General features: G+C 42.2%; 1 protein-coding gene across 7 annotated transcripts; it reads right to left on the bottom strand.

Annotated features, from left to right (window-relative positions):
• Window positions 1–1,512: 1,512 nt before the first annotated feature.
• On the bottom strand, window positions 1,513–25,895 carry EPHX1 (epoxide hydrolase 1). Of its 7 annotated transcripts, XM_076334670.1 has the most exons (10): window positions 25,388–25,439; window positions 14,183–14,367; window positions 12,136–12,316; window positions 9,680–9,907; window positions 8,516–8,645; window positions 7,816–8,030; window positions 5,280–5,388; window positions 4,162–4,287; window positions 2,330–2,575; window positions 1,513–2,001 (listed from the first exon to the last, which is right to left on the bottom strand). In XM_076334670.1, the coding sequence occupies exons 2-9, from the start codon at window positions 14,360–14,362 to the stop codon at window positions 2,350–2,352; spliced, it is 1,395 nt and encodes a 464-aa protein (XP_076190785.1). In that variant the 5' UTR covers window positions 14,363–14,367; window positions 25,388–25,439; the 3' UTR covers window positions 1,513–2,001; window positions 2,330–2,349. The 7 variants fall into 7 exon arrangements, with proteins under 7 accessions (XP_076190785.1, XP_076190781.1, XP_076190779.1 ...); XM_076334666.1 differs by lacking the exon at window positions 25,388–25,439 and adding an exon at window positions 25,824–25,895 and having other exon boundaries at window positions 1,513–2,575; XM_076334664.1 differs by having other exon boundaries at window positions 1,513–2,575.
• Between the last annotated feature and the right edge of the window lie 390 nt (window positions 25,896–26,285).

The following is a 26,285-nucleotide window of genomic DNA, read 5'->3' as shown; positions in this document are numbered from 1 at the left end:
TCGCTTACTGTCTGTGTTCATTATCATTGTCTCAGATTGCTGAGAACTGTGAGGCATATTCAAAAATACAAAGGTTCTACAGGCGGTTGTTTTTTGTCCAGCTCTCACTGGTGACTGAGCCTGGATGAGCTGCTGTAACATAAGATTGCTTAGCAGAGACCTGATGTGCTTCCTTTCATTGAGGCTGGGCCCCTTCAAGCAGATCTGCTCCAGAAGGGAGAGAGAAAATGCTTTGAGCCTTCTACTCACATCTGAAAATCGGTTTGGCAGGTATCATATAGCAAACTTCCTTCCCACTTACTTTATCTGCGCTGTGACTGAGCAGTCTCTGGGGAAGTATTTAGTTATATCAGTATATGGCAGTGCTCCCTAACACCACAGCAGATGTCTGCATGTGCATTAAAGATGAGAGAGGATGATCTCCAACTCTGAAATATAAGGCCACACAAGGGACAGAAGTAAGGCAAAAACAAATGGCCAGAGATCAAGACTCGTGCAAGAGGGAGCACACTGGTGCCTGTAAACAGCTGTCGTTGAAGAGGTGAGCTGATTCCTTCTGAATAAGCAACCTTTTTTTAATATACTGAACCTGAAACAAGTTTGGGGATGGTCTTCTCTGAGAGGAATCTATTTTAGACAAAGTGAATGATTCTGTATTTTCTTCCTGTCTATTCAAAACACACTGGCCTGAACCACACAATATTTTGCAAATGAGAACACAAATTTGACCAATAAAAGCATTTACAAGTAAACGTAGAATTAGCGCTTACTACTAATCTGGAAGCAGTTAGCTGTCTTAAAGAATTCAAGTACAGCTTGAAGGTCTAAGGCAGCACTGCAGCCAAATCTTGCAGGGAGACCTGAGAGCTACTGTGCCTTCCTCTCCTGGCACCCAGGCGCAGAAGCACAGAAGGCTGAGGAGAGGTAGCGAGAGGTCTCATCTCTGCTCAGAAAACCGATCCAAGCTGTTTCACAACTAGTCTGCCCTAATGATTTTCTGTCATGGTGTATCGGGTGGCTTTGAGCACCAAGATTCAAATGTGCCCAGCAGGAGCGTTGACTTGACTTGCCTTCTGTGAAACAAACTAGTTGGTATTCTTGAGTCTAAAGCCCTGTGGGATGGAGCAGGGCTCTGCCAGAGTGACTGTTATTTAACAGCTTCCATTTCAATTAATATTGTGAAATAATACTAATCCGTGCAAGTGTTATTGGTGGATTGTATTTCCCTGTGCTTGCAGGGGTAGGGAAGTATATCAGAAGTGACCAGAGAATAAAACCATACTGAAATCGGTCATCTGGATACAGTTTAAGAGTGTTTGAAGCTCAACTGCACACACTAGGGACTGTTGCTGGCAAAAACATACAGCCCTTCAAATTCAATTTTCTTTGAGTAGTTTGCCTTCAATCTGACCTTTTTAACAGATGCAGTACAGAATTGATAGGTTCTGAATTGACACTTCTCTCTGCTGTCACCAAGCAAAATCTCAGTTATTAAAAAAATTAAAAGAAACATACAGGTCTCATTCAAAATTTTAATGCAAGTTTCTTTCTTTTAATTTTGAATTAATCAAATTTTTATTATTTAGTAAGAGGTATTTACAATACCCTGCAGAAGCAGTGCAAAGCCACATTGTCTTGAGCCTATCCAGGGCTATGATTTTAGTTAAGAGTACAAATTCAGCGCAGAGGTAGCTTGGGCTATAATTACTCCTCCCCAACCCTGCCTTCTGGTCCAAGCTACAGGCACCTGTGTGTTTCAGCTGCTCCTCACATGTTGCTGTCCCAGGAGCCTGGCACAGGGGAGCTGAGCTTCCTCACAGCCAGGAAGCTGCTTAACAGCCCAGGCTGGAAGAGAAAGGCAGGCAGCAGTAGCCAGCTGGCTAGTTTAAAGGTACTGTAGATCATCGATGCTGATTAACCAATGCACTCATGCAAGTTGGGTCTTGCCAGGCTGTTCCCCATTGTTTATGTGAACATACGCCAGCTCAAGTTTTACTGCTGCTGTGAAAAAAAAAAAAAGCCTTTCATAACAATTAAACTGTTATTAGTTGTAAGGTCTATTTTTCAATTTCAAAGCAAGAGTCAGCAATACTACAGAACAGATTTTAGAAGCCTGTGCTTGGGGGAGAAGATAACCAAGTAATCTTCATGCTACTTTCTTAGTCTAGCTGAACAAAAAAACCCAACCCAAAATCAGTAGCTCCCCCCAGCAGTATCTCACTGAGATATACTGCATTTTTCTTGCTTTCCTCTCTCACAGCTGGTCAAGAATAAGATCTAATTACATGGATTACAGTAGACTTAGTAAGGCTAAGCTATAAGCAATTACCCTGCTGTTTGTTAGGGGAGTTATTCTCCTTTCTTTCTCCAAAGTTGCTCTTTCTCTACTTTCCCAACAAACTGCAGAATATCTTCAGCAAGAAGTTCAGGTTCCTCCAAAGCTGCAAAGTGGCCACCTCGAGGCATGAAATGGAAGGAAACTATGTTGGTGTATTTCTTCTGGGCCCAAGCCTGGGGTGTGTGCATGACTTCATTAGGGAAGGAGGCAATGCCAGTAGGTACTTGTACTGTGAGCCTGAGAGAGAAAAGAATAATTTTAACCTTTCAAAACATTCAACTCGGCAAGAAAATGAAAGTCCCAAGGAAATGTTGTTCTTAAAGAGCTGGGCACACTGTTGTTAGGCAATTAAAATTTTACTTCCAGATCCTAAATTTGAAGACAAGACAACGCTCCCATTCCTGGGAAGAAAAAAAAAAAATTTTGCATACATTGATATTAAGGCAATTTTGCAAGGGATCTAGGGCATGAGAGTTAGAAGCATGGAAATTGAGAAGAGAGCCCTAGGAGGTGGTGGGTATCAAGTTTCCTCATGCTGCATTCAGGGCTCAGGAGTCATGTATTAAGGGGAAAGCGCACAATTTGACAAGGGCTGGATTGATTACAGCTAGATGACAAGGCTGAAGATTACAACTAGAACATGTTAAGCCTGGCAGGACAACTGGAGGGTAGGCAGGGGAAGAATTATCTTGAACTGCTGCGAAGGGGGAGAGGGGAGGAATAATAGAGAGTAAATCTAGATTCGTTCAGAGGAAACATTTCTGATCATGAGACTTTATACCCTGTAAAGTAGCTCTTGCTTTTAACTGGCACAAATGCACTCTACAGAACGCTTTGCACATTAGCAAGAGGGAAGCAACTGCATTTGAGGGGAAGACTATCTTACAAAGTGGAATGATCCGCGCTTGTTATAAACAGGGCAACATTTACTAGGTTTAGGTTTAAATATCTTGTACACATAAGCTGCATTGTCAGAAGTGACAGACTTTAAAATTCAGATGTGCCCAACAATTTTTGTATAACCACCGGAAGCCTGAAAACAGGGTGCCTAATTTTATGTAGGTCTTTGAGACTTCTTCCTCTAGCCACATAGAAGCTCATATAGCTCATCTCACATAGGCAGAACTGGAGCAGGATACTGCCCACAGTGTAGCCAGAACAGCTTCAAGAACTGAGTCAGCTTCCTGGGAGCATCATTTCACAGCTAAATAAATACCATAGCAGTGAGCTGTGGTTGCGAAAACCTCAGGGCAGGTTTGAGCCTTCGCTAATACTCAAGCTGACATAAGTATATGCAACCAAGCTGCCGTCTTAAGTGTCTGCACAGCAGGAACAGCTGTCTTAATGACTTTCAAATTATGCAGTTTGTCAGTATACTGAAGTTGCTTCCAAAGGTAGGACTTAAATCTTTTGCAGAAATAGGCAAACTGTGTCCAGAAAAGTACCAGAACTACAAAACAATAAACTATAAACAAATCTGACTGCATGACTCAGTCACAGGCTAATTTATTAACTAAAGTAAAATCTGGAAGTACTTGCACGTGCTTTTCCCTAGTTGGATACACTGTGAATGGGAAGTCCTCAAGCAGTGCCTCCAGTCAGATCTCCTTGCTGATGGGTCAGGATTCTCACCCAATTACCGTGTTTTTCAAGCACAACACAGTACATCAACTAACAGACCTGTCCTGCGGAGGAGCACTGTGATACAGCATTGCTTTTCCTCCACATTCAGAAACTTGCAGCAGCTATAAGACATAAGCAACCTGTCTGCAACCATAAAACTAAGTTCAGGGCGAAATATTTAAAGCAAAAAACCCACTTACCTTTCATGTTTCTGTGTGCCTATCCCCTTCTGCAAATTCTCTTTGTAGAAACGCATTGAGGAGACTATGCAGCCTGACACCCAGTAGATCATGATATTGGTGAGCAGATCATCCAGGTTAAACTTCCTGAATAGGTAAGCCCAGAGATTGCTTAGTTAGAACCGAATACCATTTTGCATTACTTTAGCAGGGACTTGACTTTGGTTTGGTTGTAAGAAAAAAAGTTACAGGAAAAAATAGTTAACTTGGTTAAGAAAAGAGTTGAGAGGTGAAGTATTGTTACTCCCCCTCTGTCTGTCAGTGACCAATTAAGCAAGTTAAAGGTTTTCAGACACAAACTGGGAAGTGACGTTTTAACTTCTACACGGAAGACAGACTCCAACAAGGACCTTATGGTCCAGCACAGCTGTCTACACTGTCCATAGACTGGGAGGGTAGGAGCAGAAGAGCACATGGAACAGCTTGTGCTATTTATTATTCATAATTGGAAATGCTACCGTGAGCCTTCAATAGAGCCATCACACCAACATGTGCTGTTAACAGTGCATGTTTCATATCAAATTATTAGCTGTATGCAGTGCAAACATTCTATTCGAATCCATTGTCACTGGACCTTTTCATAACATGCCCCTTCCTTTGCTCCACTCCTGCCAGGTATCTCGGCAATTTTCAAAGGGGACTTCATCTCAGATTTCTGCCACACACCAAGGATAATCCTTTATTAGCAAATGGTAGGTAGATGAAGCAATACTGATCAATTTAAAGCAAATTCACAGAGAGTTAAGTATTAGAATTAAAATGAATCATGAGTTCTGTTTCCCAGCATCTTAATGTAGGTTAAACTTTTGTTTTTCTGTCCTAATGAGATTCTCCCACCTAAGTCAGTTTTTAATCCCCAGAAGTTGCAGGGTGTATGTCTTTTCTAGGAGATCAAAGTGGGAAGGGAGTACATCAGCCTTCATGGCCTATTTGCTTCTTTGCACGCTGTAGTACAGCACTGCACCATTTGTGGTCACTACAGGCTCCCTACGAGATGTGAGGCGATCAATTCAAACTTCTTTAGCTATGACTCTGGGCTGAGTCACCTCATCCAAAATGGCCTAAGAGGAAGTGCTTACCTCTCTAGTCCTCCATCCTCTAAATTACGGAATTCCAGATCGGTCCACGTAGAAAACTTCTCCAAGATGTATGCGGCCAGTCCTACAGGAGAGTCATTCAAACCACAGCCTGAAAAGAAGGAAAATTTAACTAAAATTGCAATATCCAACTACTGAACTCAGAGTGTTATAGAAGCAACCTATTATAATACAGGGTAGATAACTTTACAAAGCTGTTGCGGCAGCTGTATTCTTAAATAAATAAATAAAATGGTAGAACAAGTTGGAGCCATTTATTATTGAATCATAAACTGATAGTATCTGCAAACCAACAGGCTCCGCATTAGCTCACACTGTGTGTTTTTTGAACTGATGTAACAGTATTGGATTTCTGCTGGCTTTTTTCTTCTTGAAAGCTAATAAGATTAAGCTCTATGTGCCAAGTAGGGTTTGCTTCCATTAATCTGGAAGTTGTCATATATCAAACAGCATTACAGGGCCAAACCCCCCATGCTTACACATGACCAGGAGAATTTGCACCATTATCTAACAGCAAAAACATTTTAAGGATTATCAGAAAGTCATTAAGGAAGAGCAAGGCTTTACTAAAAGGTCCATCTTCTGAATTAGCAATAGCCAACTGCCTTCACATAGAATAAGGCTTAATATACTTTTTATAGTTTGTTTTGCTTGGACAGAAAAAACACGCCTGCACCTGGAACTTTGCTAATACATCCTAGTGCTGTGAAATACAGGGAACATAAACTGTCCCAGCTGCTCAGAAAAACCTTAGAAAAAGCTTTTCCTGAGGAACAGCAATATATTTGAAGTTCCACCCATGCAACTCAACCTTCCTGAAAGATGCCTAACACTACAGCTAGCACAATTTCATCAGTAATTGCTATTTAAACATGATAGTTGAGTTTCAGTTATCAAACAACTAACACTGATAAGTGAAATACCAAGTGTTTGAAAAAGTTATATTGAGCATGCTTTCCAGATCTGCAGAACTAGACAAGCAATAACCTGTTCTCATATACTTACTGTGAACAAAGAGTACATCCGTTTACGTATGGGAAAAATTGACATCGATCCTAACAGTACTTTGAATATAGGCGCTGCCTATTTCAGTCAGTTGAAAACGAACCCACACTCCATTCAGGTTTCCCAAAGAGTAAGTGTAAAATCAAATCCATGCAAGCCACTTTGATCAAAAGCCAGCTCTGAAGCAATCAGGAGTATAGCATTAGCCAGCACAGTATATATCAAGAGCCAGAGATAACTTCCTTGCTTAGGACAGCTTGCACGGTAGCCCTGTACCACCAGAAGCCTCAGGAAGACTGTGGTAGCCTCCGTGGCTGTGCTTCTTCCAGCTACCTTATGCTCCCTTCTCCAGGGTGTCTTTCTTCCTACAGGAACCTGCCACCTGCCATGCTCCTCTCTTCTGTGTCCTCAAAACTGCAGGAATGCTCCTGCTCCAGCTCCCAAAACATGAACTTGCTGCTGGTTCCCAGTCTGCACAGTCTGCCCTGACAGACCACACGTTACTGGTTGGGACAAGAATCAGCCAGAAAACCACAGCAGAAGGAGCATGACTAGGCATCTTTTAGCTACCAGCTTCCCCATCTTTTCTTAAAGCACAAAAGGAATTACAGACTAGTAATTTTTAGAAACCAAAACTCAAAGGAAGCAAAATTATTTAAAATCCATAAAATTATCATTTTGCCTACACATTTTAAGAATATACCTGCTTCTGTAGGTAAGCTTATGGAAAACCATTAAGAAATAGTTTCCTTAGCTATGTTTTTAATAAAATCCACGAGTGAACTGTTGCTGCACTAAACCAAAATATATTCAGTATTTTTGACTCAGTTGTCCAATTCAGTTGCAAAATATGTTTTTAAAATAGAAACACTTAATACTTAAATACTTGAAGTAGTTAAGCAATCTGAGTGACTAGCTCATCTAGAAAAGAACATTCATAGGTACATTTTTTTTTCCTTGAAAGTCTGCAAGTGATTCAGAACAATGAGTGAGAATTAAATTTGATTTTACTTTTCAGGTATTACTTATCCCTCTAAATAAGCTACATTGCGTGCCGAGACAGCTACAAACTTCTTGTAGTTTACATCATTTGAATGTGATCCATTCTCTGTGAAAAAACGATCTTTTGCTCTCAGCATAGCTGCATTTGAAATAGAATTACAGTCCCCAGTGATAGCAGAAGTGGAAAAGTATTAAATAAACTATTTTATTTACGAGAACTGAAAATAAGGTCAGCGGCACTTAGAGCATGCTCAATTTTGATGTGCAGATTTACCGCTTCTGCATGCAATACCGAGTGTAATACTATATACCCATATGTAACCTTTTCTGACTTGGATACAGAAAAGGAGCCCACCTTTTAAAACCTCTAACCTTCCTACTTCAATTTCCCTGAAAAAAACCTGATTTTCTGCATATTTTAAGCAGTACGTTTTGTTTCTACGGAAGTACAACTAAAAGGAACAGACTAAGTATTCTAAGCTCAAAAGGTTTTTTTGTTTGTTTGTTTTACCAACAGTATCAGGCTTTGTAGCCTGTATGTGAGCGTAGCCAGACTCCAGCAAGATCCTGTAGAGCCCTTTTTTCAAGAAGGGAAACATCCGCCTAACATCTTCATCCCGGAAACCGAAGAGCCCTGGAAGATAGCGGCCCAGCAGAATGGAGAGCAGGTGAATGAATCCCATGTTTGTAACTGAGGCTAGATTTAAATGGAGACCTTTCATATGGCTAAAAATAAAAACAGAAAAAGCCCCCACAAATTAACAAAAATAAAATGTGATTCAAAGTTGTTATATTTAAAGTGTTATCAACAAAAATGGACGTACTTAAATTCTAACCTGCTAGTTACATCATGACCTTAGCTGTACTTTGTAGCGTGGCTTTTCACACAAAAATGACAAGTCAGTAATCAGCACGCACTCCCGGACGCTAAGCCACACATCCTCCTTTTGTTACAAGTACTTATCCCATTCCAGACCCCAGTGGGGCCATTACAAAACTATTGCACAACTGTTTGAAAGAACAGGTATATAGTATGAACTAAGGTATGTAATTCTGGATCACTGCTTAACACTGAGCACTGTAGAGAGAAACTACGCAGTGCTCATATGAGGACTTGGACAGGAACTCTCAAGTGCACAAGAAATAACTATTTAAAGAATAAAACAGCTTTGCCTGCCGATCATGCAGCACTGTACCAAAGGGGTACTCACTTGGGAGCTATCTGGGCCAGATTGGTGCAGATGAGCCAGCCCCAGTCACCACCTTGTGCGTAGAATTCATTGAATCCCAGTCTGAGCATCAATTCATAAAAAACAGAAGCAGCACTAATAGAATTAAAGTCTGCATTAAAAAAAAAAAAAAAAAAAACCACTGTTGCGTTAATTCCAGCTACACTTCTGACTGTGCAGCATTTATTCTTCCCATAAAGGCAACGTTCAAGTTCCTAAAAAGCTACAAGTCCATTTTTCCTTGCCTGACAGACTACATGGAAACCCTTGTCACATCATCCAGGGAAGGTCTAGAGAGCAAGCAGAAACCATGAGGAGAAAATCCAGCCTTCATTGCAGACTAGTATTCTCCGAACCCCACCAGCTGCCCCACACACTTGCCTGACTGAGGGGTGCCAGACTCCCTTTAAACTGTAGTCACACTCCAGCTGAGCCCTATCAGAGGCACTGAGCATTGCCCAGGCAGCGTTTCCATTTTGTCTACTGTGAGCAGTCTCATCTTAATGATAGTTGGAAACTTTAAGTTTCCACTAGTAATGCACTTCTCCACTAAACGCTGACCACATAAATCACAACCAGGGAAGCGGAGAAAAGCAAAACCAACCTTCCCCACATCATTCACCTGCACACATAATTAAATACTAAACTCAGTATCACTTTAAATACTACCTTGCTCCGATTTGTTGCAGCTTGTGTTTATATAATTCAGAGCACAAGCTGCACAAGCAGGTATTTGGCTGCAATCTACCATGTAGATACATGAACTGATTTGTTTCAGCTGTTGCTTCTTACCTACCTGTATAATGCTGTTGGATATGGATTCAAAACACCCAAAAGGAACAGTAACAAATGAAGTTTACTTTTCCTGCTCACCCACGCACAATTCATTGACTCAATTATAATTCATGAGTTGTCACTTCATAACTTTTTATAGTCCTTTGTAAAGCATCTATACATTGCTCCTGAAACTAATCAATGGTGTCACCTGAAGTCACACTCTTATCTCCCTCTTCCTACATGACACACAGGATCTTTATTTCTATGCTGGGAAAACAAGAAGAGCCAGGAGTTACTGTTCTGCTAATAGGGGCTATCTCACTATGAGACTAGGCTTGTGTTAGTTCAGTTTCTTCTCATACATCGTACCTTTTTTGTGGGGTGCTTCTGAAAAACCATAACCAGGGATAGATGGGCAAATGACTTCAAAAATGTGTTCATCGCTGAGGCCATGACTGGCAGGGTCCGTCAGGAGAGGGATGATTTTGTAAAACTCGTAAAATGAGCCAGGCCAACCATGCACCATTAATAATGGCTTTGCAGACTGGCCTTCAGGCAAACGAGGAGGCTTTACGTGAACAAAATGGATATCAATGCCTGTAAAAATAAAATAATTAATTAACATGCCCAAATTTACCATGACACTGAAAACTAATCACAGAACAGATTATGAATAAATCTTTTCTGAAGTCTTTTTTTTGGTGAGCATGCAAACACGCTGCACTTCTCTGGATCCATTTATCCAAAGACCTTGAAGTACTTTATAATGGGCAATTAAGCAGCACAGCAGCCAAATGAGGTCAGCGTATTTCTGTTTTAAAATAAATTGGCAAATTAAGACATAGAAGCGAAGCAATCTACTAACGGTAACACAGTGACTCACACAGATTAAAGGCAGAAGAGACGATTACATCATTTAGTCCAAGTGCCCTTAAATTTTACCCAAGTGTCCCTATATGGCACTAGATAGGCTTCAGCCAACCACAGATTTTTCTTCCTGAAAGGCATACAATTGCAACTTGAAGGCAACAAGAGATAGGGAATCCATCATAACTAACAGCTGTTTGTTTGGGGGCGTTAATCACTTTCCTTGTTTTGTGCATGCCTTACTTTCCATTTGAACGTGCCTGGCTTCTGTCTCCAGCCATTGATCCTAATGTTACAGCAAAAGGAATTTAAAAAGCCTTCCGTAAGTATTCTCTGACTGTGGAGGCCTCCTGTAATCAAGTCACACATCTTAACTGCTGATAAACCAATTATACTGAATCAAGGATTTGAAAACATGCCTTGCTAAAAAAGAGTTAAAGTGTTCAATTTTGTAGTTCTTTTCTACCTTTTGTCCAAAGCTTTCAGTATCTCTTTGAGTAAACCAAAACAGGACACTATGTTCTAGTACCAGTCTCCTCATTGTTAAGTACAAAGGTAAATATTGCAGTCCTATTTCCTTTGTGATCCTTACAATATGTAAGCAGTAGGCTTCACACAGCATTGCACTAGTTGTTCCAGGTGAACTGCTTTTCTTCAAACCCATTCAGGGCTTTGCTTTCCGGGAAACAATAATTTGCTTTTAGTAGAGTCTGAATGCCTCACTTCTTGATGTATTTAAGCACATTTTGCTCACATCAACTCCAGCTCACCAGCAATCCCACCCCGTTTCACTGACTGAGATTTCCCCATCCTTGACGATTCTGTGGATTTCTGTACTCTGAAAAACTTTCAAGTGATGACAGAAGCTAGGAATGAGATATACGGCATGTTTGATCTGGTCTTTTCATGGCTCATCTCTGTAATCATTCCTAATGTTGAAATTTCTCTTCCTATTGCTATACATAGTGCATTGTCCTTAGCTTCTTTTCCCTTTCTTATCTCAGATGATACATTCTTTTTTTTTCTAAGGGAAGACTTCTTGCTTTTATCTTTTTCAGCACTAACCATGTTTTATGCACTTAAATAAAAATCTTATGTTCTAACCGCTATGTAGCAACCGTTCATTGTCCCAAATCCATTTTAAATATTGTGGTGAACTGCCCCATTTGAAATAATGTACAATTATGGGTGCAAGTGAAAACATAATAGCATAATCTCAAGCTTGCATTTTGCCGTCATGCAAGACAATTGCCTGCTGTGCTCTAAATCTACAACCGTACCCCCAAATGACCCAAGCACAACCCTAATTCAAGCATTTAAAACCTCCAGTTTGACCAAGCTCCAGCACCAGCAGACCTTAGCTGAATAGGCTCTTACAAAAGGTGTCTGTGCTTTGAATGAAAAGACAAACCATTCACTCACACCTGGCAGCACACCAACCCCAAGGGAAAGGCATTCTGCATTTCTAGACCTGTGAATGCTTGAAATGGTGCAGCAGAGCACATCTGCCCTGCCAAGCAGAGACAACCTGAGCAGCCAGCACGCCCAGCTGAGGAGGGCTGCCAGACTGATGGCACCACCCTGACAGCAGCAGCTGGGGAACTACATGGAGCAAGAGGAGGCATCTGTGGGTATTTCTGCATGATTGCATGCAAGTCAGGGAACACGTGTACACCTTAAGATCCAGTTCTGTTTCCAAATGCCTGTGCTTGGCTCCTGTTAACACCAGCTGACAACCCATCCATGCACAAGGGAATTTCATTTGTCATTCCTTGTCCTAAAGGCTTCAGTTATGACGGAGTTTCTCGCTGCTTCAGCAGCAATGCCAATGATCACCACACCATGGCAGCCGGGGAGGGAAGGCCCATGCGACACAACCATAACATTCTTACCACTGAGATCCCTTGCAGACAAGATTATGTATTACTGTTTATTTTTTAAGGGAAAAAGCCACACACCTTGAATCTTAGTTTTGAATTGTGGGTACTTGTTGAGGACTTCAACTTGTTTCTTCCAATTGAACTGGTTTTTCCAGTAGGAGACAACCTTCCTGAGATACACCGAGTTAGTCCCATAATGGAAGCAACTGTTCTCCAGTGGCTCAGTGAATCGAGCCTGGTCAAGTCTCCTAAATAAGTCCTACAGGGAAAAAGAAAGAAGAGACATTACAAGCACTTGTGTCTGCCATCTTAGGCTCTACTGTGCATGGTTTCTAGTTATTCCCAAGTGAAGTGAGAACAATGAAAATAACATCTCTAACAACACCTGTGCATTTTGCTGATGCTCCATCAGCTGTTCCAATTCTTTTTCTCCTCCAGATGGCCTCCTTCCTCTTCCATTTACAGCTGTTCTTAACACTCTCTCTGTCTTTGTTTTGCAGGGCTGGCTAACCTGTTTGCCAGGCTAATAACCACAGAGGACAATACACTCTTCTGACAGCACCGTGGTTTCACAGCGTAAGCCTTGTTGCCTTTCCACAGTACTTTGCTCCTCAGGTTACCTGCGAGCCCAACCTCACAATCAACGCATGGATCTGGCCCAAACCTTTTGCTCTCCTTCCCAAACCAAGGGCCTGGGTGTCTTCACTGGGAAACGCTCTGAGGGATTTCGCATGGCCACAAAGTTGGTGAAACTAGACTGGAGTGAAAGTTTCCCAATCTAGAATAACTATTAAAGTGACCTTCCTACTGCACTTCAAGGTTACAGGGGATGCTGACGATACTGCAAAATCAGTCCAAAGTCACTCAGCAGGGAAGGACAGCCAAGAGCCCCTTCCTACTGCGAAGAGAACCACAGAATAGTTGAGGGTGGAAGGCAGGTCTAGAAATCTAATCCTGCTCAAACCCCTGTGGGGTTTAAGCCTGAACAGCATTTTCTAATACAGCAATAGAGGTAGCTCTCATTCTGACTAAGATGAGTTAGGTGTATGCACTGGCTCATGCCTCACACTGAACAGGCAGTGTCAGTCTAGGCAAGATGTTAGTATGTAAGCTCACTGTTTTGGGCATTTTACACATGTACAGAAAGCATGGATTCTTAAATGAAGTTTTTAACATGTCTTTACATACATGCTTTTTGTCCATGCTCGACACCTTTTAAAAAATGTTTTAGTAATGTACGCTAGCATAACTTTAGCTCCTAGTTTATGTACAAATTAGAAACAGAGTTTTCTACCAATGGATTATGTTGCAATAGCTGTCATAATACAGAACTGTGTGTTTCAAAAACATCTGTAAGTTAGAAATTATCTAGCTTTGTGTCTACAGTGTAAGGAGAAAACATATTGGAGATCAATGTCCATTGATATTCCTAAGGAGGGCAAACAAAGTGTTAAAAAACCCAGGCCCTACTGAGAAAATAGGAACCCATTATAAATGAGTAATATGAGCAATCCCATGAGTACTGTTTGAACCACTACTACACACAGATCTATGAAATTGTGCAATCCCTGCACAATTAAACACACACAATCAAAATCATGCTATCTAACAAATTCTGCAACGTATGTGTTTATTGTAATTACCACTATGGTATTAGTGTTGACCAAAGTAGATCATTAATTACAGAAGAATCAGCATCCAACACAGCTGCAAACAAAGCAGTCAAGAAAATGAGATATTCATAATTGCTTCTGAAAGGGAAAAAAAAAAGACATTGTTCTTATTCTGGTCTACACAATCAAACTGAGGAAGTTGCACAAACAGGAACACAGAGTTGAGTAATCTGTAATATGATTTTTATGTTTATTAGGCTTTACAGAGGAGGTTTATTTACTAGCAATCTTGCAACAGCCAGCTGAGAACAAAATTGTATAGCAGGATATGAAATCTGCCTACCCATACCTATCTTTTGAAGTACTGAAAAATCCCATTCCCCAGCTCCTGGACATCATTGCTCATTCTCATAAATGTAACTATTAGTTCAATTTAAAAGTTACTTCCAAACACGTTCTGCATTATTTGGCCATTTCTTACTTCTCTCTCCCCACTATAAAGATTTGCTTACGCTCAGCTCTTCTTCTGTAGTTTCCACCTTAAATGGCCAAATAGTTATATCTTCTTCAGTGTCAGGCTTTTGTCCCTTGCCCCACCATCCCTTTTTGAAGGGTAATGTCTCTTCTTTCTTCTTGGAAAGTAAGAAGTAGATGATGACTGTCCCCAGAACCAGGAATACTTCGAGCAGCATAATGCCTGCAAGAGAAGAACAGAACTCTGGTAAGCCCAATCAGATAGTTCAGAGTCATGCGACGTACTTTGTAAAGACTATGGAGATTTACTTGCTTTTAAAGATAGGATTCGATCTACATGATGTTCTGTCACTCACAGGACATGAACACTTCTGTAAAATTTCAGAAATAGGATGTTTTAACCTACGCAACTTAAATGGGGAGGAATTAAGTGTTTTACATAAAAGACATTTAGTAAAAACAGAACTCAAAGCAAGTCAGGAGATCACATGGCTTGGTAATTAAATAGTCCTTTGATTAAACACACCACATTGGCTTCCTTAGTGGCCGCTGATTGCTGCTAAACTTCAACAGTAAAAGAGGTGGCTGTGGATATAATTCAAGTTTAATGCTTTCTCTTCCTCTGAAGCTCTAGATTTCCCACAAATTCAAAAGCAGAGCATCTCTTCAGTAAGGCTCACATATCTATTGTTAGAGATTTGGAAGGGAAAAAACCCAGAGGGTAAAAAGTGTAGAGCACGAGGGCAACCACCTCGTACCTCCCAACCAGCCTGGGGGAGTGGGGCAGGGATATATTTACATAACCCTTGAACAGCAGTGCAAAGGGCAGAAGGACCTTCCCTTTCTTTCTCCCTCTGAACTGTTTTAAAGAGAAAACAAAAGACCACATGCATGCTTTCCTGGCTCTCAAACACCCTTCCCCAAGTGATAAAATTCTGTCAAACTGAAGAACAACCTGATTTCACAGTGTATCTGCACAGCGTATCTGAACAACCCAACTACAGGGTTGTTGTGCTGCAGTCAAACAGAACACCTTAACAAAAAAACAAACCAAACACATTTTGAATATATTTGAACTGTTTCATGCTGCAAGTAGAAAAAATAGTTACTCAGACTCTTTAATAATTAATGTTTTCAAGCATCCCTTTAACTATGAGAAATGTTTGTAAAGTGCTTTGGGGAACAGTACTGTCATCATTTTAATGCATAATTTTAAAGAATGTCGTGTTTCAAACACTGATTTGCTGGAGAATTGATAAGACATGAAGTATTTTAAAACTTCTGTAGGGCAAGCATTGTTTATGACACAGAACAGTCTTCATTCTCTCCAGAGCTGGAAGGTTTTGTTGGTTTTGCTGCTGCAGAATAATTTGATGCTCTGAAATTGCTCAGAGTCAACAGAATGGACCAAATTTATTCCTGGATCAAAACAGGAATTGTAACACAATTAACTCCATGTAACACATGGGAGTCCACATGATTATAACAGGAGTAAAACTGACCTGTCTTGAAAGTGCCTTTATGCGACAGGACACATTTTAGTCAACCTCTTGAGTTTAATTTTCTAATGGCTGACAATAAATAAATAAATTTTAAAAACGGTCAAAATAAGCATCCACTGAAACATTTGCAGAGAAATCAGGCACTATGCAGACAGGACAGCAAGCTACAAAAATATATTGCTTACATATGCACATGCTACAGCCTTGAAAAGTGACCTGAAATTCCTTAATCCTCAGAGGCTGGAGAAATGGAAATGACAGGCACTGCAAGAACTTGATCTGTTTATTCATTTCACTTGTCCTTCCATAATTTCTGTTGTTTGAGGACGTGCTGGTTTTTCTTCAGCATGTTCTCTGGAGCACAAGACAACAATCTTTTCCCACCTCCAGCATACTCAGGCCATAATTTACCCCAAAATTAAAAAGTTTGTCCAATTTCAGCTTGCTTCAACACATAAAGCAATGCAGTCTAGGAGCCTCCAGAGCACAATTAAATTTTACTGCAAAGCAGAACTGGAGGGGCTTTTAGAAACCTCAAAGCACTTTACATAGAAATAATACCTACCACAGTATTTAATAGCACTTCTATTACTAAGTCTTCACAGAGAAGAACAGCAACTTCCCTGAAATCACAGCACAACTCAGGCCATGTCTAGACTACAAAGGTTCACCAGCATAACTGTGTAAACACCACATCCGAAAAATTCAAACTCTTGGCCAACTTCAATATGTTTACAAAGCCCCACGACAAACAGCCGTGCCAAGAGAAAAGAGAGCTGCTGTCAGCACCGGCCCCATTGTTCAGCAGGATGGCTGGGGTACCTAGAAAAAGAGAGGACTTTTTCTCCTGGCTTATGCTGTATCAGCACCATGGCCTCTGCCAACACGGTGACAGAAGCACAGCACCTAACACCGAACTGCTTTACCCAGGAACAGAATCCCAGCCCATTCTCTAGCAAGAAACTTGTATGTCCTAAGTCACTGGAATACCCAGAGCTACAAAAATATTTCTGCTTCCCCCATCTGCTCTCAAGGAGACTTGAGAAATCAGAATTTTTGCAGCAGAAAACATGGGAGGGATTGTGTGCAAACATGTATTTTGCATTCACCCTGGAGTGTGTGTACAAAGAACTCGCTATGTGAAAAGATATCCATTTTTGCAATTAATTCCAAACAGACTTTAGGATGAGCTTGTTTACAATCCAGCAATAAGTGCCAAAATCAATTTCAGGTTTCACAAAAGTTCTGTCTTCTATTCCAGAGAATTGGGGCCAGTGTCAAATTGATTTGCATGAGACGTCATTTTGACTTGGAAGAAGCTGCCTCTGATACTGGTTGGATTATTTTTTGCTAACGGAGAGAGATCCCAAGTTGCTTTCATATTCAGTCTCTCTCAGTTCCCTTGAAAGTGCCTGTAAAATTCCTAATTACAACGAACACTGGGGCCTAGAGCTCCAACTATGCTACATTTTTTTCCTGAGTGCACAGGAGGAAGAGAAAGGGCAAAGTGCGTCAGCAGTATTTTAACTTGCACCAGTTCATAGCACACTCAAAGGGATTGTTTTGCTAGTGATGAGTTATGGGAACGCAGCATGCTCCTACCAACCTCTCCAGCCTGCGCTGAGAGGAGACCACTTAGAGCAAACGCACTCAATGATTTCCCAAGTTGCTATTCAAGCTAGTTCTCTAAAAGTCCTGTGTGTTATTTGAACAGCGTAAAGCAGCCTCAGTCGTGACGCATCTGCACCAGAATTTCCTCTGCTAATCACTACTGAGCTGTTGTGAGATGGAAGTTACTAGCCCCTCACACTTCTTCCATAATACAGCAATACACCACCACAAATGCGGAAGGAGAAACAGGTACAATAAAACTTTTCTATACTTGCAGTTTTCAGAGATGTAAACAACAAAGTGCTGGTGTTTTCATTCTCTGAAGTCTCTCGATGCAACCATGCTGGCATGCTGCCTTTAAAAATGACTACTTCAAAGGGAGTTCATGTTTTGGTTTGGCTTTTTCCTCTTTTCATGCAACCAAAGGCAAGACCTTAGAAGAAAATATTTCCATTTATTCCATGGTCAAGTACTTAGGCTCCAAGACTTTGCTGTACCCCAGGGTGGACATTGTTTGTAGACAGCACTTAAAACCTTAGACAGTACTTTTATCCTAAAGAGTCCAAGGAAGAACGCTTTTGTTTTGCTACTGTAAAAACATGTTTTGAAAGAAAAATGTTGACGTGTGATGGATCCAGTAAATAGCCCAAAAACTAGCTCCTCTTGAAGAAGGCCAAGTGCATCTTGGCCTTCTTCAAGAAATACGCTGTTTGCAAGAAAACCCCAAAGCTTTCTTACAGTATCTTACTGCTCCTTGTTGAAAACACTCTTGTTTTTCAGCATTGTTTGCATTTTGATTTGCACTGTCCTCTGTTCGTGCATCAACAGCAGAGCGAATAGCTCCACAGGAACAGAGCAATTGTTATTTACATCAAAGCTATGTCCTGTCTCATGCCCTGTCTTCATCAGTATCCAGTAACAGATGCCCCGGAGAACAGTGCTATTTATTTTTTAGAGAGGTCATCTATGAAATAGCTTAATGGTAAAATCCCCATCTTGTTCTACTAGTAATCATTCACCTTTGCCTTGCAGTGTCAGAATCCATCTGAAACATGTTATTGGAGAAATAAGCAACTGGGAAGACTTTCAACCTAACGTCTGAAAACCCATTTTGGCCCAAACGATACGCAACCCAGCACAATACCCACAACTCCGAGTGGTGCTATTAAACCCTATCAGCGCAAAACAGCTAGCGCATGGGTGAAGCAAAAGCTCTAAGAGACCATGCTGCTTTCAGACACATGCCAGAGGTGATCGTGGTTTAGAGTTAATAACATTTTCTCTCCAAGGTTGGTTTACTAGCAGACTGCAAGGTAGCTCAGAGCACTTCGCACACTCTGACGCTGTCAGATACAAGGTTTATTGATTAATACTTACTCTGCAGGAGAAATAACAGCTCAATTTAGAAGTGATGTTTCTGTTTATTTTTGTTCTGTTACATGAACTCCCCTATTAGGTTCTACTGAAAAGGCACGCCTCTGCCGCAGCGTCTTTGTTTACAGATCGGTTCACCTGAAGAGCGGCAATTGCAGGTTACTCTTCCCAACAGATCTGAAGGAAAAACAACGTACTGAAGGACTTCAAAAACTCGTGGCACCTGTAACAGGGTCCCCTAGCACTGGCAGCCTAAAAGGGACTAAGACACGGCACAGTCCCAGAAGCTCCACCCTGTCTACCTCCTACCAGCTCCGGGCATGGCATTTTTGTCATTATGTAACACCAGAAACAGACAGAAAACCATGAAGTGAAGACATTTGTATAAGAAAAGCTTCCTATTTATGTAGTTTATGGAGCATTATGACAAGCTTCAAAATAGCGTAGCAACGCAGGAATTGCTTTGCATACAACTGATAACATCTCCCAGGTGAGCATAAAGCGATACATTAACATTGTAGGAAAGGAGGAGAGGTAGGCATCGGATGAAATAAAGCATCCTATGCAGGAAGCAAATCTAAGGCAGGAAATACAAATCCAACAGAGTTTCTGGCTTGTCTCAATAAGAAATTTAGCATTTACATTTTTTATTGCCATAGGGAGGTGGCACACAATGCTATCTCCAAAACAGCAGGAAGAGATGATTATCATTCTGTTCCACAATCTTTTTCTAGACTGTTCGCAATCAGGAATTAGCCAGTACAGCAGGAACCTAATTAGAAGACTACAACCAAGGAAAGAGGTCACCTCCCCAGAGAAGGAGAAACCACACTCTCTCTCCCAGGGGGATGGCTAGGCTTCTCCCAGGACAGGGCCGGGGGTACGCCTCCATCACCACGGAGGAAGGTCCCACGCCTGTGGCAGTGAGGCACTGCTCCCTCGCAGCTGTTCATCTGCTTTGCGCTTTGGACAACAGTAACAATCAACAGAGAGCCAATGTAAGGCTCTGGGGGTACCCGTACGCATCACCCAGAACTTCTACTTATGGCAGTTAGTCCCTGACGCACTTCATTCCAGGGGAGTAGCTGAGCACCGTATACAACATACTCCCACCTAATTTTTCCTACAATACTATGACAATCAAGTGGTATCATCTCTTCAGTACTACACTGAAATCCGACAGGCACCGAGACCCAAGACTAGCTAAGTATAAAAGAAAAGTCATATGGGACTAAGTTCACTGTTATCCACTTTGCCTCACCCAGAGGCAGCATATTTATGCAACCACTGGCCGGTCAAAGCTCATCTCACAATCGTAATTTAAAATACTGCATGCCACATTTTTAAGAGGAAGATACTCAATTTAGAAGAACGCATATTTAAGCAACATTACTTGCTCTTTCAAATCACTGCCCAACACATTCTTATGTGCTGCTTAAAAACATGTCTCGTTTATCTCAATTTTCCTTATTTTGCTTTTGTAATGCTTGCACAAACCCACTTCCTTCAAAGAGTCTGGAAAAAGCCTGTGGGCTGCATAAATGCAAACTGGCAGAATTCAACCTAGGATCTGTGTGATGTGACTATTGTGACCTAACAACTGTGTGCACGATTCAGGGGAAAGGAAATCTACTCTCCACCTGCAATAATTCCTGTTTAGGACTCTACAGACAGAAAAGCTGCTAAAGGATTCTTAAATCAGCACTGTTCCGTCACAATAATTAAGGGTGAAAGAACTGTTTAAACTTTCATAATAATGCATTTGATAGCTACAACATTAAGGTTAGATCATGCAAAGATTTTTATCCTATTTATCCTATCCAGCCTTTACCTATTCAGTGACCCTCAAATTCCAACAACAACAACAGAGTTTTTTTGCACGCACGCAGAGAAGGCACAGAAGCCTGGCACACAACTTGGGGGTGAACACAGCTGAAAGCTGGGTCTCCTAGACAGAGCTCTCTCAAATCACACGTTGCCGTTAAAAAAGGGAAGGATATCATGCCAGTAAAAAGTTTTTAAAACAGTTCTTAGCCACTGTCCAGCCAACTAAATGACACAGTCCAATAAAATAGACTCCAAAGAACATCTCGAGCTTTACTTCAACATTTAATTTCTAATGTCTGAAAAGAAATTATGAATAGCACATTGTTCTGCTTTGCCTTCCACCGGAGTTTCTAGCAACAACGAGGTTAACCTCCTCATCCTGTGCCAGTACCTGCATTTTATGGAGGGGGTGGAAAAAAGTGCAGATGAACCAAAAGAGTTAGATATTACAGATAAGAAAATGAGATCGAGGTCATTGTTCCTTAGGCCTTAAGGGAAATTTGGGCTCTATTTTTAGCTTCACCAAATCCTCCAGTACTAAAGAGTAAGAGGTTGCCTTCCTCCCCTGCCATGGTATTATTGCCAGTGTTTTGGCCGGTCTGATCTCTAGATAAGACTCAGATTCATCCCGTACTGCTTGGTGGTACGGCTCAGCATGTGTCCTTCTGTTTACTGTGGGATTTTCCATTAGTCTAATTCTCTTAAGATTCTTCCATGAAATCAGAGAGGGAAAGATCTTTAACTAGCAGCTTTACAAGCTTTTTGTATTAGCATTGTTAGAAAACTATGTTACTAAAACCTTTAATTATTAACATATGCAGAATTGACGTGTACGTGGTGCCTTAGAGGGGAAAAAAAAAAAGAGTGCAGTTTGAAATCTTGCACTCCAAAGTATGTAAGAACAAAGTACATGACAATCTTTCAGTTAAAAGAAGGTGTGGAGATGGAAACGATGAATATAAAGACTGCCAGAGGAAATTTCTGGCAATCTGCAAGACAGTAAGATGAGGTGCACGCTGCAAATTTAAATTAGGATCATGACTCCAAGTAGTAAGGGCAGCATGAATGAAAACATGTATGAGAGTGTAAAAAGAAAAAATAATAATAATTTTTTTTTATAAATTGTGACTATGGAAACAGGAAGAGATAGAAACTTGGTATCGCTCTATGAAGACTTCATTCTCAAAGAGAAACGGAACTTTGAAGGATGAGAGAGGAGGGGAACAGATGGTAGTCATCATTTTCTGTCAAATAACTGCAACACCAAAAGGATGTGCCAGAGTAAACATCTAACAAGAACAATTCTTGCTGCTTCATCTCTCTCTTAATAACTACTAAATATTTAAGTTCTCTTCAGATTTAAGGGCTTCATCTAGAAAAGTGCACTACCCGTACCCACCAGATTAAAGCAATTAACACTCATGATGAAGCAGCCAAGAGGACTAGGTCCTTCAACAGAGCTTTATTTTTGATTCATAATACATAGGCATTTAACCTGAGAGAAAGACTCGTCTTCTATTAGACAGCAAAGCATACCCAGGGTACAGACGTGGTGGGCAGCCAGGGCATACAGAACAAACTGGTAGAACAATAGCTAACGTCTTCGTTGCAGAGTTGAAAAGAAAAGAAAGAAAAAAAAATCTACTGCTGGGTGCAGGAAATATGAGGAGAATTGCTTGAGATAGAGAAAGAAGGAAAAAAAAAGTTTGCTGAGCCTTTACTTGTCTTGAGGATTACACCTAATCATTTTCAACAGATGTTTCAAAAAAAAGTTGGAGGAATGTCAGAGAACAGCTCACTTTTCAGAGAAGAAACCTAGAAAACAGGTCCTGTTCTTTACCCCAGTAGGATACCTCCATAAACATGATCACAGATAATTTTCTCATTCTGGCAAATGCACTGGAAGTCAGCATCATACACTATTGAAGAAAGCAACTAACAAAGTACCGCTACCACGATTCCTACAAAAATATTCCCAGCCCTGCCAATCAGAAAGCATTTAATCAATAACAATATGCTTAAATACATATCAAAGCTGATAATGCCACTTTAAAAAAAACCAAAAAACCCGAACATAAAACCCGGGGTGTATTCAAATCATTGTGTTAGCCATCCTGCTATGCCCAGCATGACCAAGGTATTAAAGCAAATGCCATTTTAGAAGTAGGTTTTTATGCTTTACTATTTACGTAAATATCCATTTACACACACAATGATGCTTTTAATTAAAAATGCGTTCAGAGGAAGAATGCAGGACTTTTTCAGTAGTAGTATTCAGAAGGGAAAAAAGTATTTTCCGCATTAATTACAAGCAGACCAAAGCTCTTCAGAGAGAAGCAAGACGCTCTACTTCCCAAATGACTTCTTTAGGGACTTACACAGTAATTAGAGACCCGTTTGCCACGTTTGGAACTTGCACATTAAAGAAGACTGCCCTGGTTCTGGGATTGTGCGTTGCAGGCTCAACGAAGCAGTGCACGCTCTACCACAAAGCGTAAGGCTTTCCCTCTGCTCGTCTGGCCACAAAATTTGAATACTCCAACTATAATGCAAGAAATGTGCATAGGAATATGTAAGATAATCAATTCATTTTGCCTAGAGCTATAAGCTGTACTTCACCTACCACCCCCATCCCTGCTTTGCTACTTCTCCACTGACAAATTACTTGACAAACTATCACTGAAGAAACAAGAATTTCTGGGACTATTACCATTCAGGAATTATTACCCCAAACCTTTTTATTTACCTGCTGTAATTATTTAGAACAAATTGGCCACGTATATTCAACTAAGAAGCCTGAACTTGTTTCGCAGTGCTTGCCACACTAAAACATTGCAGTTCTATGTCTAAAAACACTAGGTAAGTCTGAAAGCTTTGCTGAAACCCTAGATAAACAGACTGAAACAGGCTGAAAACATGGTAGTATTACCCTATGGAATGACCAAATACAAGAAGTATAGTAGATCAAGAGGAGGGGGAAAAAAGGCCTTCTGAAGCACCTAATAACCCAAAACCTATTTCGGGCAATTCATACAGACAAATCCCATGTGGATTCAGGCCGCCCTGGTTATTACCGACTGTGCTCTATTTCGAATTGTTTACTTCAACATCATGATTGCCCCTATGAAAAAAATAATAGAATTCAGAAGAAATAACAAACAAACGGAGTTTAAGCAAATCACAAGTTTTTATACAAAAATTCAGACTGGAAAAGATGTAGAATAAAGAGTCACGAACTTGACGCTGTGCCAGGACCTTCCCCACAAAGACTTCAGCTCTGACAAAGATCTAATCCTTGTCCTTGGACAACTTCAACTGTGGATTGATTTTCAAAGCTGCCTAATTGCTTTTGGTGCCTATCTCCCATCGATTTTCCGTAAGCATTAGCAATTTGTGTGCTCAAGTCTCAGTTTTAGCTTACTTCAGCCAGGAGTAATATCCGTTTCAGAGGAGATGCACGGCATCTCAAAAGAATAGTGCCAGTCAAAGTATTAACCCCACATTTGTGGCTGTGTAAGTACATTTGAGACAGTGGCTTCTAAGACTGATCCTATCTCATAGGTTCACCTATGAAAATAAGGCAAGAGAAAGCAGCATAATTCAATAGATTTAGAAAATTAGGCAACCTACTTGATTATGATGTTTTAACTGCAGGAAAAAGTCAAAATCCCAACCAAATTCTGACAAACTGAGCCAAACTTGAGGAGCAAGTGCGTCATTTGCTTAGTCTTTGCAGGCTGCTCAGTTATGCAACAAAATACAGTCATTAAACTTAAAAAGTTCTCTTCTCATCCCTAAAATGCTTGTTCAGCAAAGGGAACTATGTATATGGTACTCATTCAAATAATTTTCAGGTTTGGCAAATGACCCATAAACCAAAAAAAAAAAAAAAAAAAAAAAAAAAAAATCGATTTCATATCCCCATTTAGAGACGAGTAAAAAAACCAAACCAAAACCAGACTAAACCATTTATATGCCAGTAGTTAAAGCCACTTATTCTAACTAAACCGGGAAACCTGGCCGGATTCCCAAGGAACACTAAATAAAATTGTTGTTTCCGTAAGTATTGTCAGCCATAAGGCCAGCTTATCGGGAAGCTTAAGCTGGACAAACAACCCTGGCTCAAGCAAGCCGTCGGGGAATGTCACATCTACTCTCTCCCCAGAAAAGCCGATTAGGGCCTTCCTGTTCCCAAAATCAACTCAAAAATCCCCACCCAGGCCACTGCTATTATTCAGACTCTTATAATACCCATTGTTAATAATATTTTGATACTGCTGGCAGAGGGGCACACACTCTTTAAAATAACGGTACTTAAGGCACGTAGGCGCAGAGCCCCCTTCAAACAGCCCCCGCTCCCTCTCTCTCGGCGTTCAATGTCTGCAGGCTTTGGCAGGAGGCGCCGCACGCTGAGTAACCTGTAAAAGTCGTTTCATTTACGGGATGGAAAGTTCAGGCCGAGGCCCCCCGCTTCGCTCCCTCATCCCTCAGCTGCGTTACCGCCGCGGCTACGAGGGCAGAGGCACCATTTCACCCCCCGGGCAGGGAACTTCACAAACGCCCCTCGGCCCCCGCCCGCAGCGCGGGATTGCCCTCAGCTTCGGCCGCCGCGGGGGGCCGCCGACTAACGTCCGCCGCACCCTGCCCCGGCGGGCGGCAGGAGACCAGCGCCTCGCCCGGCGAGGCGGGGCGAGGCGAGGCCCTCCCCGCTCGGCCGCCGCTACGCGAGCGGGGCGAAAGCTGAAACGCGCGTTAAGCACCGCGGTTGTCTTGCCGGGCGGCTGCGGAGCGACTCGGAGCGGCGGACCGGCTGCGGTAAGGCACAACCCTACCGCTGAGGGGTTTAGCGCCTCTCCCCTGAGGCGAGGGAGTAAGTCCGCGGGCTCCCCCTCGCACCCCGCCCAGCAACCGCCCGCCCGGCGCTGTTACCTGCCGCGGCCGGAGCGCGGGCCGCGACCGCGCACGCCTCGCCTCGCCTCGCTCGCCGCCGGGGCCGCCCACCGGCTACGCCGGGAGAGGGGCACGGTGCCGGCCGGGCCCCTCCGTCCGCAGCCCGCTGGGAGATGTAGTTCCTGCCGCGGGGGCGGGGGGCGCCGGGCCGCGACCCGGACCGCAGCTGAGGCCCTCCCCGGCTCGCCGCAAGCTGAGCGGTGCGGCCGGCTGCCTGCGCGGCCGCCACGGCTGAAGGCGAGCAAGCACACGGCCGCGAAGGCTTTAACCCCTCGACGCCGGCCCCGGACAAGGGGCGTTAGCACCTGCTGCCCCCAGCCGCTAGCAGTGCCGGTCTCTCCCTGCCCGCAGCGCTCTGGCACGCTGGTGGTCAGCGCCGACCAAAACCTGGGCAGTAGGGAGCGAGGGGGCTCACCTGGGCTCCCAAGCACACGGGTGGTCACAGAGTGTTACAGGCTTCAGCCCAGCAAACGCTAACGCGCTGCCGTCATGCCAAAATTAGGACACAGCCAGGCAGCACCTAACTATGGAGTGGCACCACGTGTGAGCTTCCTAAATGGCCTCCCAGCCAATCTCGCCAGCACTCGCTGCAGTGTAGTAGGGCTGACTTCAGAGAAACACAATCGAACTGCTCCACCTCCCCAGCTACTGTCCTGTGCAGCACAACCACACGCCTAACAGAAGGAACAGACTGAGAATGCATGTGGCAGGGGTACTTCTTCCCTGAACCTGTGTTCTCCAAGGCCTGTCTTCCAAACTTGGTCAGAGAGAGCAGAGCAAGCCTCAGGTCAAGCTGTAGCGTAATCCCATCAGTAAGAACATAACAACCAACTTCAGTTCTTTATCAGCTCTTTGAGGTTTTTCCATTCAATCTCAG

The sequence above is a fragment of the Aptenodytes patagonicus genome, chromosome 3, assembly GCF_965638725.1.
Source record: "Aptenodytes patagonicus chromosome 3, bAptPat1.pri.cur, whole genome shotgun sequence".
In the NCBI taxonomy this organism is placed as follows: domain Eukaryota; kingdom Metazoa; phylum Chordata; class Aves; order Sphenisciformes; family Spheniscidae; genus Aptenodytes; species Aptenodytes patagonicus.
Note: the sequence above shows the minus strand (reverse complement) of the source record. Positions and strands in the feature narration are given on the sequence as shown.